At 34.7% G+C, this 19367-nt stretch overlaps 1 protein-coding gene across 1 annotated transcript; it reads right to left on the minus strand.

Annotated features, from left to right (window-relative positions):
* Positions 1-1281: 1281 nt before the first annotated feature.
* Positions 1282-17129, minus strand: LOC145124922 (uncharacterized). Its single transcript, XM_079060403.1, has 2 exons — positions 16728-17129; positions 1282-1936 (listed from the first exon to the last, which is right to left on the minus strand). The coding sequence occupies exons 1-2, from the start codon at positions 17098-17100 to the stop codon at positions 1500-1502; spliced, it is 810 nt and encodes a 269-aa protein (XP_078916529.1). The 5' UTR covers positions 17101-17129; the 3' UTR covers positions 1282-1499.
* Between the last annotated feature and the right edge of the window lie 2238 nt (positions 17130-19367).

Below are 19367 nucleotides of genomic sequence, written 5' to 3' on the forward strand. Positions count from 1 at the left end.
TCCATATGGTGGTCCTGGTACTCTCTCATTCCTGCAAGACCATATTGTTTCCTTAATTTTCGTTGGTTGAAAAGGTTTTGTAACAACTAAAGTACCTTCCAAAGATAACGGGTTTATATAAATACAAGTCAACCTTGGCCTTATAGGATATGATTATGTGAATTTGTTGCTGAAAAAATTAAAGATCTCCTTTTTAATTAGAACCGAGTCCGAAGTCCACACCTCAATAATTACTAACACATTGATACGACCTTTTCAAAATGTTATTGTCAATCATGATATGAGAAAAACATGAGTTTTCTTCTCCCTCGCCCAACCATTTGACCCTTCCTTTCTATTTCAGATCAAGATTCATTTGCATCTTGATATCAAGAACTATTTTGTCTCCATTCAAGTTGGTTTTGCCTTTCTACCAATGATAGTTGCCTTGAAATGGATTTTGAATGTGTAGATGAAAACGGGAGGTCCAGGGGGCTTGTCTGTATTTCGAATCCGATAATTTCGAAACAAAAAAAGGTCATTAAAAATCATAATTTTCATATCGTTATGGGTTCGATGCCTAACATGGATGATGATGTGTTTATTGTAAATTTATATTCATCATATTGTCCATCTGAAAAAAAAACATAATGTGGTGTAATTTATTATCCTTGAAAGAATGGTTTACATGTATTTGGTTTTTTCTAGGAGTCTTCAATGAAGTATAGATTTTGGAAAATAAAATGAATTTAGTATTCTGTGAGACGGATGCATAAGTTATCAATGATTTTGTTCATAATGTAAAAATTTTAGAGTATTCAATGGGGGGTAGAAGATACACCAATAAGATATAAGTAAGTGACACTTAAGTAAAATTTATCAACTACTTCTTAAAGTAGCTTTTAATTTTTTCAGTTACTCGGTAGAGCATAGCCTAAAGGTTCAAAAATATGACAATCTCAATATGGTCATGATTATTGATTATAAAAAAATTGTCAAAATAAACAATATCCATAGCAGATCTTTATGTAAATTTGAATGAATTTAAATACATTTCAAATATAGATTAGTTTTTAATTTCAAGTAACTATGTTTATTTTAAATTTTTTAGATTACAATTTTGATCAAATTTAAATAAATTTTCAATAAATGATAATATCATCAAATACTAAAGTCAATGAAGTCATAATACATTAGTACTGTTAATTAATTTCACTTTATTGCAATAAAAAATAACAACCTATATTAAAATTTAAGAAAACAAACATTGTAATATGTTTAGATCTAAGACTTTTAAAAGAATGAAAATAAGGACATAAATATATTAAATTTATAATGATGTTTCAATATAATAAGTGACATAAATATCATCTTTATTGTGATAAAAAAAACAAGACTATAAAAAAAATTTCTGTTTGGCAGTATATCCTTACAGGACATGAGTGTGATCAAAGAGATGAATAAAGCGGCACTCCAGTTAAAATCGATCCTGCATCCACAACAAAATTATTTCCGGTGATTTAGTTTGATGAGTCATGCATTAGGTATCTAACCATCGAGGTCAAAGCGGGATCGGTAGTGCCATATTCTCTTAATGGTACAGTCTTTGACACCACATTCTTTAACCATTTCTTTTGTATGAGCATCTCCGTAATCTCAGATTTAAAAATGCCATGACATATTGAGTTTACCCTTATTTTGTGGTTCGCAAGTTCCATAGACATCACCTGTGTCATGGTATTAAAAGCTGATTTAGAACAAGCATATGCGACACTTCCGGGAGAATGAGTACAATTAACACCCGAAATAGAAGACATGTTGATTATGGATCCTCTTTGATTGAAAGAAATCATTTGACGAGAAACATACTTCGACACCAACCATGATCCTGTAAGATTTGTTCTAAATGTTGTTTCCCATTTGTCTTCAGACAAATCAAGTGCGCTCTTTACAGGACCTAAATGCATGATGCAATAATAAAGAAAACAGTAAGTTAGGATTTAGATACAATTTCTAGAATTTTAATTATGTAACATTAAACATAGAGTTATAACTACTTTTATAGACATTGAAGCTCTAATAGAATCAAAACACTTCACATAACAAAAGGGTTCTAAATCTCAACCTAATACAATATGTCAAATTGATATATATATATATATATATATATATATATATATATATATATATATATATATATATATATATATATATATATATATATATATATATATATATATTATCTAAACATAAATAATATGGATTTGACTATATCACCACTGTAAATTAATCCTATCATATAGTATTAGATATTATTAAAGACTTACTATCCATATTTACTAGATATTATTAGAGACTATCATACTATCCATATTTACGTTGAGTATGGTTCCCATATTTAAGTTTTGTACTCTATAAATACCCTCGAGACCAATGAGAATTATACAAACAATATTTTCAATATATTATTTTCTATAATGGTATCTAAGCACTAGGTTAACCCATACACCATCGACCACCACTTTCAGCGACATTCTTTAGTCATTGTCGAACCTTCCTTCTCTAGTCGTTGTATGGACCACTTCCCTCCGTCCCAAAATCAATAAATTGGTCTTTACCTTTTTCTCATGAATCCATGTCCTTTTTCTATCAATTCAACAATTTTTATTAATTTATTTTATTTAAATCACGACTATTCCACAACCATCATCTACCTTTCTTGTTCATAAGTTTAACACATATTTGATCCTTCATATCTCTACCTTCTCAAATGACACTTCTTGCTATGTGGTTTTAAATGAAAAACTTTTGTTTTTTGTTCTCTTTATGATTTTTATCTCTCGGTACGTACAAAAGCCACATAACAAGCCCCACATGCATACACTTTCTCTATCTATCTACATGTCTATTTATCTATCTATATATCTATTTATTTATCTCTCTCTCATTAATTCAAGAAAATTTCTAATTTATTATCATGCATCGGTGATAAATAAACCTTCATATTATATTTTGGTGCATCTCTCTCTCTCTCTCTCTAACTTTAGTTCCTTACTTTCTCAACTCACTTTATAGTTTTTTTTCCCTTAAACTCATTTAAGGATATATCACAACTCAAGAAGAGAAAGTTCAATACAACCTTCATAGATCAAGTCACTACATCAACAACGTTACTGATGCATAATCCTTGAAGAACAAATTACTATTTTTTAAGATCCGGTAACTATAATCTAGTGATTATATATTCTTTTTAAATGGAAATGGTGTCTAAGGTCATTAACTATTTTGATAATATTTCTAATAATAGAAGATTCCTTTTAGGTTTGCCTCATAACCCAAGTAAGATAAGGAAAAGGAGATTAATAATATGTTAATTTATTAAAGAATTAATAAATTAATTAGAAATTATTCTATTAATAAATTAAAATGATTTAATTAATTAAGGAGGTTGAATATTAATTAATCTAAGGTATTAATTGGAATATTCCAAAACCTTATGGTGAGGTAGTAGGAACAATGTTCATATCCATTGGATAGGATATGGCAGGTTTAATTCAGATAAGATAAACCCTAAAGTTTAAATACTTCTAAATTCACATTGCTCAACTATAAATAGACTGCTAGGGTAAACCTTAGAGCTAGTTTTTCCCTCATCATAAATCGTCTAACCCCTGTCTCTCTCTCCTTGGAAAAAAATCACAACCTCTCTTCTAGAGTTTTGTGTTTTTCGAATAAACCCTATCTTGGGTTAAATCCTTTTTGTTTTTTGGTGTCATGGGTCTGATTTCATTCGATGGGTGCTCTTTTGGATCCTTCAACTTTTCAACAAATTGGCACATACGAGATCACTAGCAAGTGAACCTAAGGTTGGAAATTCTTAACTTTTGTTATTTTTCAAAGTATGTTGCAATTGTTGGATAAGGTGTCTAAGTCCATAAGTATTTCTGGTATGTACTTGACCCGACCCGGCATGGTCCATTTGGGCTGCATGACATCATGCATTTGGATAGACTAAATGAGAGAAATAACACTTGTGGTTTATTAATATATTATAAGTTCTAATATATTAATAATATTATTTAATTAGTATTGATCAAGAATTAATCTAGGATTAATTAAGTGATCAAAAAGGAGACTAATTAAATATATGGGTTGATTATGTAAATCATCCATAACTTGTATAGTGGGCTTAAGGCTCCATGGGTTATCAAGTTGGGCTAAGGTCCATAGGATGCTCCATGGGAGTTACAAACCCATGGGTCATGAAAATGAAGAACCATGTCACACTAGGGTTTACATTGTGTAACCCTAATGCAACACACTATATAAAGAACATGCTATCTACCAAAATCGGCTACACTAGTGAGACAAGAGGGCAAGCCGAATTAGAAAGTGTTCTACATTCTGTCAAAGTTGACTCCAAGATCATTTGGTGTTGTGTGAAACATTTGAGGCATCACACTTGGGGTGCTAGGCTCTCAAGGTTTTCAAGGAATCAAAATAACTACAAGGTATGTAATCCTAGCCATCTTTCATGATTAAAGTTTCCCATGTATGCTAGATAGGATTATGAACCTTGGAAAAAGTATTTAGCATTTATTTTAGACAAACATAGATCCAAGGTTTTCTAGGGTTGCATGTACACTTAGGAGTGTTAGAATGCTCAAAACCCATTAGTGGTATCAGAGACTAGGTTTGTTTGTTTGATACTTGATGCAAAATTGTGAAAAAAAACTCGTTTTTATGCATTCTGAAGCATGAACTCGCCGAGTCGATGGGGGGACTTGACAAGTCCATGACCAAACTCATCCTACTCGTCGAGTAGGTTCTTGCACTCGACGAATAGGAGCCCCTGAGTGTAGTTTTTCGAGTTTTGCTGCTAGAAATGGACTAGAAACATTACCCTAAACTGTTTTGGTGTTGTAAAACTTGTTTTAGATGTTGTAATGGTTTTTATAATTCATTTACAATGGCTAATATCAAAATTACATGATTATATGTGTTCATATGTTCTTGAAATTTTGATATGATTATTCATGTTCTTATGAGTTCTTGATAGATCATAGGAATTACTTGTTTAATGTTGAATTCATGATCCTTATGTGTTTTAATGGAATCCATAACTTGTCCTCAAGTTATGGATAACCAAAAGTCACTTTGTGTTAATTCCATTAAAAGAACACATAAGTTATAAAAAATGAGGAGTCTTCATTTTAATAACTCATAAGTTATGAATTGAAAGGTTTTGTAAAGTTACAAAACTTGCCCTCAAGTTTTGGAACATGTAAAGTCATCTAGTAAACTTTAGTTCCAACCCCTAGAATTTTAAAAGTTAAAATTCAACCCTTATACTTCATAATATTATAAGTTTAATAATATATATGTATAAGATCAAGTCGTTTTACCGTTAGTAGGCCTCATTCACGAAGCCGGTCTATAAGGGGGGTATAAGGTTGTTGCCTATAAAATGGAAGCTTAATGGGTGTCCATTCTCACCCACCGCTTCCTTGACTGGTGGAGGGTCGTTAGCCGAACGGGTAGGACAATGACTTAAAATTCTCATTAAAAGTATAATGATTATTAAAAAGTAACAAAATGTTTTTATAAATTCCCAATGTTAGTTACTTTAGGAAAATGTGAATAAGGTGCTAACCCATGAAATTACACTTTGCACTTTGATTAAGTCGTTGGTGGAGCGTGTGTGGTTAACCAGCACACTAACTTGGACTTAACAAGGTACGCAAAGGGTGACTTAAGGTTTTTCATAGGTCGGTGGAGCGCGTGTGGTTAACCGGCACATCGATTAAGTGAAAAACATTAAGGGTACCAAGTAATTTGCATGGTTACTTTACACCTTGTTTTGTGATCCTCAGTATCCCAATAACAAAACATGAAGGGCACACTCGAGATTGAAACATGCCATTGAAAAAAGTTCAATAAATCTCAAAAGAATCTAGGAGTTTCTAAAAACCAAATAAAACCTAATAATTTATATATTTCGTTTTTCATGGTGGAAATTGGTGACTCGTCATTCACCTACCTTTCAAATATGTTTTAGCTTAGATTATGACATCCCTATTCTAAGATATAATATATTGTGATTGGATCCTAGCCTTAATATTACATTTGGGTGTTTTATTAAGGACTATCTTTATATCTAAACTAAACTTGTCTTATCTTCTTTTCAGATGTCTTCCAACAATGTTGCTTCTGGCTCAAACCCTACCGGCTCCTTCTCTCTCATGAACCTTTGTGGGAGAGTCATCTTTGATGGATCCAACTTTACAGATTGGATCAGGAACATCAGGACGGTCACTCGGTATGAGAACAAAGAATATGTTCTCGACAAGGATCTTAAGGTACCCGAACAGACTGCTACTCCTGAAGAGCTTGCTGAACATGAGGCACATGAAAGAGATGCTACCAAAGTGGCATGCATCATGATGGCCACTATGACAGCCGAGCTCCAAAAGTCCTATGAGGACTACTATCCTTTTGAGATGCACCAGGATTTGATGGACCGCTACCATCAGAGTGCTCATCAAGAGCGATATGAAATCATCTCCTCCATGATAACAACCAGGATGAAGGATGGTGAACCCATCACCGGCCACATGCAGAAAATGCAAAGGTATGTGGACCGTTTGCTGAAACTTAATGTGAACTTTCCCGAGGAGTTGGAAATAGATATCATTTTGCACTCCCTACCTTCGTGCTATGATCAATTCCGCATGACATACCACATGAACAAGGAGGAAGTTAGACTCAGCAAACTTCAAGGACTCCTAAAGACCGCAAAATCAGGTCTTAAAGGTAAGTCGGTTGTTACCACTCCTACTCCTACTCCAAACTCCGCACCTGTCCTGGCAATCGGGAAAGGTAGAGGGCAAAAGAGGAAGAACCCCTCGAAGGTTACCAAGGGTAACACCCTTGATGGCTCCTCTTCAAGCGGAACCAAGAAAGGTTTCATCACTCCTTCCTTTGATCCCAAAGAGGCTGAATGCTTCTATTGCCATGAAAAGGCGCACTGGAAGCGGAACTGCCCAAAGTACCAGCAAGATTTGAAGGATGGGAAAGTGAAACCCAACCATGCAGGTATTTACACTATATTATCTAATAACTCACCCTATTCTAACTCTTGGGTCCTTGATACCGGCTGTGGTATTCATATTTGTTCTGATTTGCAAGTACTAAGAAGAAGTGAGAATGTGGAGCATGGAAAGATAAACTTGATCATGGGGAATAGGAAAGTGTCACCTGTCACCAAGATTGGAGTTTATACTTTGTTGCTAAGTAGTAGGTTTACTTTAGATTTGAATAAATATTGTTATTCGCCTGAAATGGCAAGAAATGTTATTTCCTTTCATGCTTTATACTAACAAGGGTTTACCTTTTCTTTTGATAATGAAGTTGGTGGAATAAATGCTTTCTTTAATAATGTGTTTTATTTTAAAGCATTACTTTGTGATGGTGTGTATGAAGTTGTGTCGGTTGCAGATAACTTAGGAAATAATTTGTTGTGTATTGATTCTACTAATGATAATAACTTGGATAAAGCATTATTATGGCATTGTCGTCTTGGACATGTAAGCAAGAAACGCATAGGCCAACTCCAAAAAGATGGAGTCTTTGAGTCATTTGACCTAAAGTCAGATGATAGTTGTGAATCATGCTTACTTTGAAAAATGACAAAGTCACCCTTCACAGGTTCTTGTGCTAGGGGTGAAGGTTTGTTAGATCTAGTGCACACGGATGTGTGTGGACCCTTCAAAACTGCCACAAGGGATGTTAATCTTTATTATGTGACTTTTACAGATGATTATAGTAGATATGGATATGTCTAATTAATCAAGCATAAGTCAGAGACTTTCGAAAGGTTTAAAGAGTTTAAACAGGAAGTCGAGAATCAATTGGGCAAGAACATTAAGATGCTTCGATCCGATCGTGGTGGTGAGTATCTTAGTACAGAGTTCCTCGACTATCTTAAGGAATGTGGGGTTGTCTCACAATTGACACCTCCTAGGACACCACAGTTGAATGGTGTAGCTGAGAGGCGTAATCGAACCTTGTTGGACATGGTTCGTTCCATGATGAGTTGAGCTTCGCTACCAATCTCATTCTGGGGGTATGCCTTAGAGACTGCCGCCCATATCCTTAATCTGGTCCCTACAAAGAAGGTTGCCAAAACACCTCACGAGATGTGGACTGGAAAAGTTCCAAATCTAGCCCACATCAAGATTTAGGGTTGCGAGGCTTTTGTGAGGCGTGAGACTCACGATAAGCTCGAACCTCGAAGTGAGAGGTGTATTTTCATCGGCTACCCACATAAGTCCTTTGGTTACCTCTTCTACAGACCTAGTGAGAATGTGGTCTTTATAGCAAGGAGGGGTGTCTTTCGAGAGAGAGAGAGAGAGAGTTCATAAGCCAAGGAAACAGTGGGAGGCAAATTGACCTTGAAGAAATTCAAGAGTCAAGTGGTGAAGGAACCTCAAACCTTAGCAGTCAACTTGAGGAGGAAACTCATGTTGATCCAATTGACAAGTCTGTACCTCTGAGGCGTTCCACAAGGGTTAGGAATTCACCTGAGCACTACTATGGTTTCCATATTACTGCAGAAGGTGAGACACTTATCAGTGATGATACACTGGTAAGTCTGGATGAACCTAACAGCTATGTGGAAGCCATGGCAGGCCCCGAGTCTGCTAAATGGAAAGAGGCAATGGACAGCGAGATACAGTCCATGTATGACAATCAAGTTTGGAACTTGGTTGACAATGTACGAGGTCGTAAGACAGTTGGGTGCAAATGGATCTTCAAGAAGAAGACCGACATGGATGGTAATGTACACACTTATAAGGCGCGATTGGTTGCTAAGGGTTTTTCTCAAACTCCAGGAGTTGATTATGATGAGACCTTTTACCAGTAGCCAAGATTAAGTTTATTAGGGTATTGTTAGCCATTGCTGCATTTCATGACTATGAAATATGGAAAATGGATGTCAAAACCGCTTTCCTTAATGGAAAGTTGGCTGAGGATGTTTACATGAGTCAGCCTGAGGGTTTTTTCAGTACAGAGAACCCAAATAGAGTGTGTAAGCTTGATAAATCCATCTATGGATTGAAACAAGCACCTCGCAGATGGAATCTTTGCTTCGATGAGAAAGTCAAAGAGTTTGGCTTTTCGAGGAGTGAAGATGAATCTTGTGTGTATGTCAAGGCTAGTGGGAGTATAGTTAGCTTTTTGGTATTGTATGTGGATGACATACTACTCATAGGAAATGACATCCCAACTCTGCAGGAAGTTAAGTCCTGGCTTCGGAAGTGTTTCGCTATGAAAGACCTAGGAGAAGCTGCCTATATTCTAGGGATAAGGATTCTGAGAGACCGGAGTAGAAGACTAATTGGACTTAGTCAGGGTACATACTTGGATAAAGTACTGAAGAGGTTCAGCATGCAAGATTCCAAGAAAGGGGAGTTACCCATCTAGAGTAATGCTAGATTGAGTAAGACTCAGAGCCCGAGTACCGAGGTTGAGATAGCAGAAATGAGTCGAGTACCTTATGCTTCTGCTGTAGGATTGATCATGTATGCTATGACTTGTACTCGTCCTGATGTAGCCTTTGCTTTGAGCATGGTTAGCAGGTATCAGGGGAATCCTGGTAAGGCTCACTGGACAGCGGTAAAGAATATCCTCAAGTACCTACGGAGGACTAAGGATTGGGTCCTTACCCTACGCGGGAGTGATGACTTGAGAGTTGTAGGGTATAGTGATGCTAGCTTCCAGAATGATAGGGATAATTTCCGCTCTCAGTCAGACTGGGTCTTCACCTTAAATGGAGGAGCAATTTCTTGGAAAAGTTCCAAACAGGAGACAATGGCTGATTCAACTTGCGAATCAGAGTATATAGCGGCAAGTGAGGCAGCAAAGGAGGCGATATGGCTAAAGAACTTCATTGGACACCTTGGAGTTGTACCAGCTATAAAGGAGCCCATAGAGATTTTCTATGATAGTGAAAGTGCAGTTGCCTTAGCAAAGGAACCAATGGATCGCGGGAGATCCCGACACATTGACAGAAAATACCATTTCATCAGACATCGAATAGAAGAAGGACTCCTCGTGGCAAAGAGGGTATCATCGGATGAGAACCCAGCAGATCCCCTCGCAAAGGGACTGGGTAGGGTTAAGCATCTCCAACATGAAAGGAGCATAGGGCTGAAGGATGATATTATTTTTAATAGTTAGATAGTTTTGAAATTTGTAAAGTGTAATTGACATTTGATGATGAATAAAAGTTGTGTTTATTTATGAGTAAAGTGTTGCTATCTTTTGTTAATTGTTTACTATTATTCCTTTGCATGTTTTGACTTCCAGAATATTTATGTTGTGTTTTACATATTATTCAAATTATCCACAGTCGGTCATATGTTGGAAGTAGGTATGAATTAAGACTGTCATGAGTTGGTTGTAGAGGTCTAAGATGTTGGACATGGCCTCAACACTCATGAGTGCTCATAAGTTCTGAGTATTGGATTCAACCTACGCTCGCTGGTATCATTTCATGGAATTTATCTCGAGTGATCACGAGACGGTAATATCATATAAGTCTTCAAACCTAGAGATATGTCTTGTTGCCTATGAGTTGGTTATGCATTGATCGTACGAAACCGCATTGGTAACTCGATGTTATAAAACGTGAATTTGTGTGTGATTTAACAAGTAGTAGAACAAGCATATGAGTCGAAGTTTATCTGTTCCTTCTTGGATTAGAAGCGATATCTGGGCCCCTCGATGATTTTGTCTTGACCTATGCACCGGGCCCGGTCAGAACTAAGTTGATGTGTTCAATTAAGTTCTATGTCAAACAAATCAGATATCGGGAAACAAACTGCTCGACAATAAGCAAGACATTGTTCCATGTATTTGTCCGGCTGATATCTAGAACAGAGGATTATATGATCACTTATCTTAAATGGCGTATCATCATCATCTCAGTTCCGAGAGACCTTGAAAAGAGCTACGATTGTTGATCGGTTCCTGAAGTCATACTTACAGTTATAGTTATTAGACTTATCCAAGTGGGAGACTGTTGGATAAGGTGTCTAAGTCCATAACTATTTCTGGTATGTACTTGACCCGACCCGGCATGGTCCATTTGGGTTGCATGGCATCATGCATTTGGATAGACTAAATGAGAGAAATAACGCTTGTGGTTTATTAATATATTATAAGTTCTAATATATTAATAATATTATTTAATTAGTATTGATCAAGAATTAATCTAGGATTAATTAAGTGATAAAAAAGGAGACTAATTAAATATATGGGTTGATTATGTAAATCATCCATAACTTGTATAGTGGGCTAAAGGCTCCATGGGTTATCAAGTTTGGCTAAGGTCCATAGGATGCTCCATGGATGCTCCATGGGAGTTACAAACCCATGGGTCATGGAAATGAAGAGCCATGTCACACTAGCGTTTACATGGTGTAACCCTAATGCAACACACTATATAAAGAACATGCTATCTACCAAAATCGGCTACACTAGTGAGACAAGAGGGCAAGCCAAATTAGAAAGTGTTCTACATTCTCTCAAAGTTGATTCCAAGAGCATTTGGTGTTGTGTGAAACATTTCAGGCATCAGACTTGGGGTGCTAGGCTCTCAAAGTTTTCAAGGAATCAAAACAACTACAAGGTATGTAATCCTAGCCATCTTTCATGATTAAAGTTCCCCATGTATGCTAGATAGGATTATGAACCTTGGAAAAAGTATTTTGCATGTATTTTAGACAAACATAGATCCAAGGTTTTCTAGGGTTGCATGTACACTTAGGAGTGTTAGAATGCTCAAAATCCATCAGCAATAACTAGTAAAACATAGATTGTACGATGCATGTGCACTTAGGTATATATTTTAATTTTTCCGCTACCTTTAGATAGTGTACTTGAAGCTATAAATCCACAACATTTTCAAGATGAACTTTCCACAAATCCAAAATCAAGACAACACAAGAATCACTTTACGATCAAAGTCAAGATCAACACCAACATTATTATTTAAAGACATTCTCAGCATTCGTTCTGTAACATTCGCTTTTCAGGTATTTCTCTTTTTCCCTCAAACGTAGAACTTTTCGCTTTTGGGTCCTTGGTCGGTACGTTGGGCTTACTGGGCCGGAAAGTTGGTCGCAGAGGCATCCATGTACGCTAGGCGTACAGCCACCTGGGACAAACCCTAATTTTTAGGGTTTGATCCCTATTTAAACACCTTAAGTTTCTCTTGGACCTTTATATGACAAACCTCCACCTCTCCAAACCCTGAGAACGAAACCCTAATTTCCATTTGAGTGTTTTGAGCTTGGAAGTGACCTTTGAAGGTGTTTTTCGTGATCATAAAGGGAGAAGAACTCTTAGAAGTTTCATTGGTGATGTTGAAGCTTGTGGATCCAGAACCATCACCAACTTGAAAAGCGTTTGGAGGTATAAAGTGTTGGATAAGGTGTCTAAGTCCATACCTATAATTGGTATGTATTTGACCCGAGAGTAGCATGGTCCATTTGGGTTCCATGTCACCAGAACATTTGTAAGGATGGACTTTTGCAAAACTATTTATGATTTATTAATATATTATAAGTTCTAATATATTAATATGAAATCATATTATTTAATTAGTATTGATCAAAAATTAATTTGGAATTAAGTTAGTGATCAAAAGCGACTAATTAAATGTAAGGGGTTGATTTGGTAAATCAATGATTCTTATAGTGTGGGCCAATGGTCATTTAGGTTGGGCTAAACCAACACGGTAGTCCTTGGAGGTTTAACCCATGGAGCCTAAGTAAGATGAAAGGTCATGCACATTAGGGTTTACATGGATGTAACCCTAATCCTTGCCACACTATATAAGAACCCCTTTAGCACATGAAATCGGCGACTAGTAATCTTTGGAAGAGCATAGCCGAATTGTGAGTGCAATTAATCCTCTCTCAAGTAACCCATGAAGCATTTGAGGCATCACATTTGGGGTGCTAGGCTCTTAAAGGTCTAAGGAATCAAGCTACAATAAAATGTTTGTCATCTAACTAGTTTTTGTTATACAAGTACCCATGTTTAGTATACTAGTTAGGGTAATGCTTTGGAAAATCAAATTGCATGTATAATTAGAGAAAACATAGATCCAAAGCATTTAGGGTTTTATGTGCACCTTAAGGTTGTTAGGATGCTCAAAACCCATCAGTGGTATCAGAGCCTAGGATTGTTTTCTATTATACTTGATGTTTTATTGGTTTTCAAAGTTGGAAAAATCGAATTTCTGCATTCTGTCAGGTGAACTCGTCGAGTCCACTCAGAAATGGACCAACTCGACGAGTCCAGTTCATGTACTCGCTGAGTTGGTGGTCCAGTATGCAGATTTTCGAGTTTTGGCTAGAAATTGGATTCAGATCATTACCCCAAACTATTTTTTCAACCATGAAATCTGTTTTTTTCATAAGGTAATGATCATGCTTGTCCAATTAAAAGATAACTGTCATAATTTCAAGATTTTTATTAGTTTATATGATTAGGCTAATTTCTTGAAGATTGATGATATGAATTATCTTGTTCTTATGAGTTTAATTAGATCATGTATGTATTATTTGATTATTGTGTTAATTAGAAGAACGATCTAAATGGTTTTACTGGACTCCATAACTTGTCCTCAAGTTATGGAAAACCAAAAGTCTTTTCTTTAAAATTCATTAACTCATAAGTTATGGAAATGAAAAGTTTTGAATAGTTTCAAAACTTGCCCTCTTTGGAATTTGTAAAGTCACACTTATGAATACTTTAATTCCAAACCCTAGAATTTTAAAAGTTTAAAATTCAACCCTTATACTATTATAATATTATAAGTTTAATAATTATATATATGTATAAGACAACTCAGTATTACCGTTAGTAGGCCTCATTCACGAAGCTGGTGTATAAGGGGGGGTATAAGGTTACTGCCTATAAAATAACAGTTTAATGGGTGTCCACTCTCACCCACTGCTTCCTTGACTGGTGGAGGATCGTTAGCCGAACGGGTAGGATAGGACACTAATGCTCGTTAAAAGTATAATGAAAATTATAAAGTAACTAAATGTTTTATTAAATTCCCAATCATAGTTACTTTAGGAAAATGTGAAATTGATGCTAATCCATGAAATTGCACTTTGCAACTTGCCAAGTCGTTAATGGAGCGTGTGTAGTTAACCGACACACTAACTTGGACTAGTAAGGGTGGAAAAGGGTAGATTGATGTTTGTCATAGATCAATGGAGCATGTGTGGTTAACCAGCACATTGATTAGGTGATAATTGACTTCAAGTGTACCAAGTAAATTTGCATGGTTATTCAAACCTTGTTTGTGATCCTCAGTATCTCAGTTACAAACTTGAAGGGCATAATCGAGATTTAAACATGTCATTGAAGTTCAATGAATCTCAAAAGAATTTAGGAATTTCAATCCAATTAAAACTTAATAATCTATTTCGTTTTTCATGGTGGAAATTGGTAAATCGTCATTTACCTACCTTCAAATATTTTGCAAGATGTCTCCCTTCCACTTCGCGGGCAACGTAGGCGACTTCGTCCATTATCGATAGAGGCATTTTTACTATGTTGTAGTCACACAAAAGGAAAGTACACATTTTCTATTAAATAGGGATCATTTTTTGAAATTTTTAAAGACATGGACTAATTATGTAAAAAAAATTGCACACGGACCTTTCTCATAAATTACAAAGATAATTTTTGTAATTTGTTTTCTACACACTTGAAGATATATATATATATATATATATATATATATATATATATATATATATATATATATATATATATATATATATATATATATATATATAGAGAGAGAGAGAGAGAGAGAGAGAGAATGGTTATATGGAAAACAAAAAAACCCTAAAAAATTATAAAAATGAATAAAAAAAAACTTAGAGATCACAAATCTTTTTTTTTTTTTGAATTTTTATATTTAAAAATTGCAAATTTTTTTACATTTTCGCTGAAAAAAAAAAATTCGATTTTTTTTGTTTTTTTTTAGCGAAAATGTAAAAAAAGTTACGAATTTTCATAATATAAAAAAAAAAATTTGATCTCTAAGTATTTTTTTATACATTTTTATGATTTTTAGGGTTTGTTTAGGGGTTTTTGTTTTCCATAGAACCTAAACCTATATATATATATATATATATATATATATATATGGAAAAGTTCAATAGAGAACCATAATTATTGGTTTTTCAAGGAACCAAATCTTTTTTTCAATTTTTAGAGCTTATTCTTTATCGAAAAAAAAAATCTAAAAATATCTAAATTCATATATTAACATTGTGAATGTGAAAAATATTTTTCGGATCCGGATTCACATTGTGAATTTTCAAAGATTCACATTGTGAATTTGACGTAAAAAAATATCGAATTTGATATCATTGGAAAAATGATAAAAAGTTATGAATTTCGGTATTTTTAGTTTTTTTTTATAATAAATAAGTTCTAAAAGTTGAAAAAAAAATTGGTTCCTTGGTTAATTAAGTTCCATAATTAACCAAGGAACCAATCTTTTTTTCAACTTTTAGAACTTATTTTTTATCAAAAAAAAAAATTAAAAATACAGAAATTCATAACTTTTTATCCTTTTTCAAATGATATTAAATTCGATTTTTTTTTACGTCAAATTCACAATGGTTCTCTATTGAACTTTTCTATATATATATATATATATATATATATATATATATATATATATATATATATATATATATATATATATATATATATATATATATAGCCTAAGTATTGCGGTGTTTCAGTTTTTATGGTGCGGTATGACAGTATAAAACCGCAGCGCACCGAAAATTGTGGTTTTTCTAAAATTTAAAACCGCATCATCGGTTTTATATTCGGTTTCGGATTTTCGGTTTCGGTTTTTTTATTAATTTACGGTTTTTTGGTTTGCGGTTTGGTTTTTGTTCAACCGTACCTGCTACTATAAGAAAAATTTGTACCCAAAAACTATATTGTTCATAAACTTATTGTTTTTTATTATATATAATATTTATTTGTTTAAAGACTCCTACAAATTGGAGTTCTCAAACAAAATTTTTAATTTACATCAGTCAATCTGGCCTCCAGATAGATATAACTATAATTATTAATATGTTGATTGACATGAAAATTATAATTTCATTATTTTGATCTAATCTATAATGTAAACTTTTTTATTAACACATTTTTATACATATAATTATAAATAATTTTTTATATTTACATTAGATTCAAAGTTTTCAATTTCATCTATGATAGCGTCAAATTTTACCATATATATATTTTTATTTTGGGAGATATGCGTGTAGCTATTCAATAATAGAAGCATTTATATGAAGAATGTAAAACTCCATATGTGTAGCTATTCAATAATAGCAACATTAAATGAAGAATTTATAACTCCATATGAATTGTAGACGAAAACTCACACCGCCGTTGTTAATATTTCCAACTATTTTTTTAAACAAACTCTGTTCATTTCTGAAAAAAAAATTGTATTCACACGCTATAATATTCACCAATGATTAAAGGACGACTCATGATTGCCGTCGATTAACAATTACTCTTATTTAAACATAAATGATGACAATATATCTTTTAAAAATAATAATAATAAATTAACTTGACATAAAGAGAAAAGGCTAACAAGAATTTGAAGTTACCTCTAATACCGGCATTGTTGATCAAAACATGAATGCAGCCAAAAGCCGACCAAGCCTTTTGCACAGCGGCTTCGATGGTAGGACCAGCGGCACAGATATCAAGCTCAAGTGCCACCGCCAAGACATCATGTGTAATGGCTTCACCTTCGTTTGCATGAACATTAGAGATTTCCATGTTGTTAATTTCATGGCATAGAGCCTTGAGTTTGTTGGTTCGACGTGCAGCAGCAATGATCTTGCAACCAGCTTTGGCTAAGTCGATACACAACTCCCGGCCAATACCTGAGGATGCACCCGTAACCATCACAATCTTGCCTCTAAGGTCTAGCCATGGTTCTGACACGCTTGTTGCAATTTGTGTAGAAACCGTCATTGATCTTTAAACTTTGATAACTTGTTTTCAAGTTTTAAACGAACTAATAACAAAAACAGGAAACTATAGATTTTATAAGCTAGCTAGCCATTGCTAGTTTACATGTTTAGTCCAAAACTTTCATGTGATTGTATATTTTCAGATAAAAGTTAACTTTATATCATTTTGATCATGAATTTAATAATAAGTGGGCATTGTTGGGTAACTCTTAATATCCAATCATGTGTACTGCACAATAAATCTTGGTCGTTTAATTTTCTGATTTTTCAACACCGTACAACTGCAAATTAAATGGTTAAACCTTTTCTTTTTGTTTTTTTTTAATTCGAATTTTAATAGAGTTAAATATACACAAATATGAAGAAAAAATCAAGAAAAAAAATCTAAAACCGCAAACAGAAAATTAGGAAGCAAAATAAATTAGGATAAAAAAATCTTTGGAATTTTTGAAAAAATAATCCCAAATCATCGGCTACCAGAAATCGTAGGAGATTCATACCACATCCATTCAAGGTGGTCAGGATCAGAACTTTACATAATATTTTTTTACGCTTCGTAAAATCATGATCATAAGATTAGGTCGAGATTAGAAGATCCTACCAACATGAATTAGTCTTCAAATTGCTCGCAAAATCTTCGTTGTGGTGTAGGCATTATAACTTGATGTTGAATAATACATCGTTAGTGCAATCAACTTTAACTTCTTAAGCTTAAGTCATAAATCTTGTTGTTGCAAACTATAACACCCATGTTCCAAACTGGTTAAACCTACTTTTATCAGGGACCAAAGATGAAGTTTTGGAGGAAATCATATGTCACGACGTGGCCAAGGAGGGACACAGCGTGGAATTGTTTAATGGATCACGTGTGTTATTGGATCGCCACGGCGTGGCCAAAGGTTGCCACGACGTGACAGCTGTCATGGCCCAAACCCATGATTCTTTTAAGGTTTGCTTCGTATTTAAACCCCTCTAAATCATTTTTAGAGTCCATTTTGGTGACCTTGGTTGCTTGTGAAGAAAGAAGAGACATTGGAAAGGATTGTGGTGCTTCTTGGCTTAAGTGAAGATCTTTTTTGGGCATCTCTGGACCCTTATAAGTGTCCAAGACTCGATTTCTATCATGATATGTGGTTAGATCTTGAGTTTTGTCCATAAATCATCATGTACTTGATTATTGGGTAGTGAGATGTCATAAATTTTGCAACTTTATGAATCTCCAGGTCATTTACGGCCTTTGATACTGTGGATCGGGATTTATATTGAGTTTTAGTATCATGCATGGAAGTTTTGGTTAGAAACCCTCATTTTGACCTAAAAAGACTCTAAGACATGCATTGGACATGCATGTCTGGAAACTAAGGGTTTTTATATTGTTGTATGATGCTAGAAACATTCCTGGTAATGGGGATTAGTAGTCTTCAAGAGAAAGTGCTTAATGAGTTAAGCCAAGTTATGTTTTGCCCTATTTAGACCTAGAAGTGAGATCTCTATCTCTTGGAGGGTCTAAAGGGATAAAGTTGGAAACTTTATCCACTTAGACCTTAGAATGGACTAGATCTGAGCTTTGCAGCCCTTAGGATCAAAGAAAACGACTTAATTTGTTAAGTTGTTGGGAGCCCAGTTCCCACGACGTGGCCTAGGCTGCTACGACATGGAGACTGGGCTAAGACTTGTTTATTTTGTCATTTAGTGGCCACGGCGTGGCCAAGGATAACTACGGAGTGGCAACCAGATGGAGTTGAATTTGACGTTGACCGTTGACTGTTGACTTTGACGAAGTTTGACTTTAGGTCATTTGGGGTATTTTGAGTAGTAGATTGAATCTTGAGTCCTTGTTATTGTATAGGTGATCAGTAGAGGCAATATTCGGAGCACTGATTTCTTCAGCTATTATTTCAGATGTAACATCCTATTTTGGATCATTCTGTAATTCAGGACTCGTGGGCCGTAAATCGATTATGTGAAGACTTTGGAGCTTTGAGAAAGTAAAGTTTAGGACTTCCTGAAAGTTGAAAAGTTTGGTTGTGAAATCTAACCCCTTGAATCGTGAGTGGGAACCAAGGGTGAACTCGGGAAGGATAGGTGTCAGACTGCTTGCAAAGATTATGGGTTTGAGTTCGACTTGTGTCAAGCCAAATTTATCAAGATAGGGTTGTAGATCTCTTTAAGACCTTTCCGTGGGTATAAAGAACGTAGAAATCGAAGTTGGAATGAAGAACTTATGGTCGTTTGAAGTTTAGATGGGAATGAGGAATTAGTAGTACA

The sequence above is a fragment of the Lactuca virosa genome, chromosome 7 (genome assembly GCF_052849685.1).
Source record: "Lactuca virosa cultivar CGN04683 chromosome 7, Lactuca_virosa_CGN04683_v6, whole genome shotgun sequence".
Classification (NCBI taxonomy): Eukaryota; Viridiplantae; Streptophyta; class Magnoliopsida; order Asterales; family Asteraceae; genus Lactuca; species Lactuca virosa.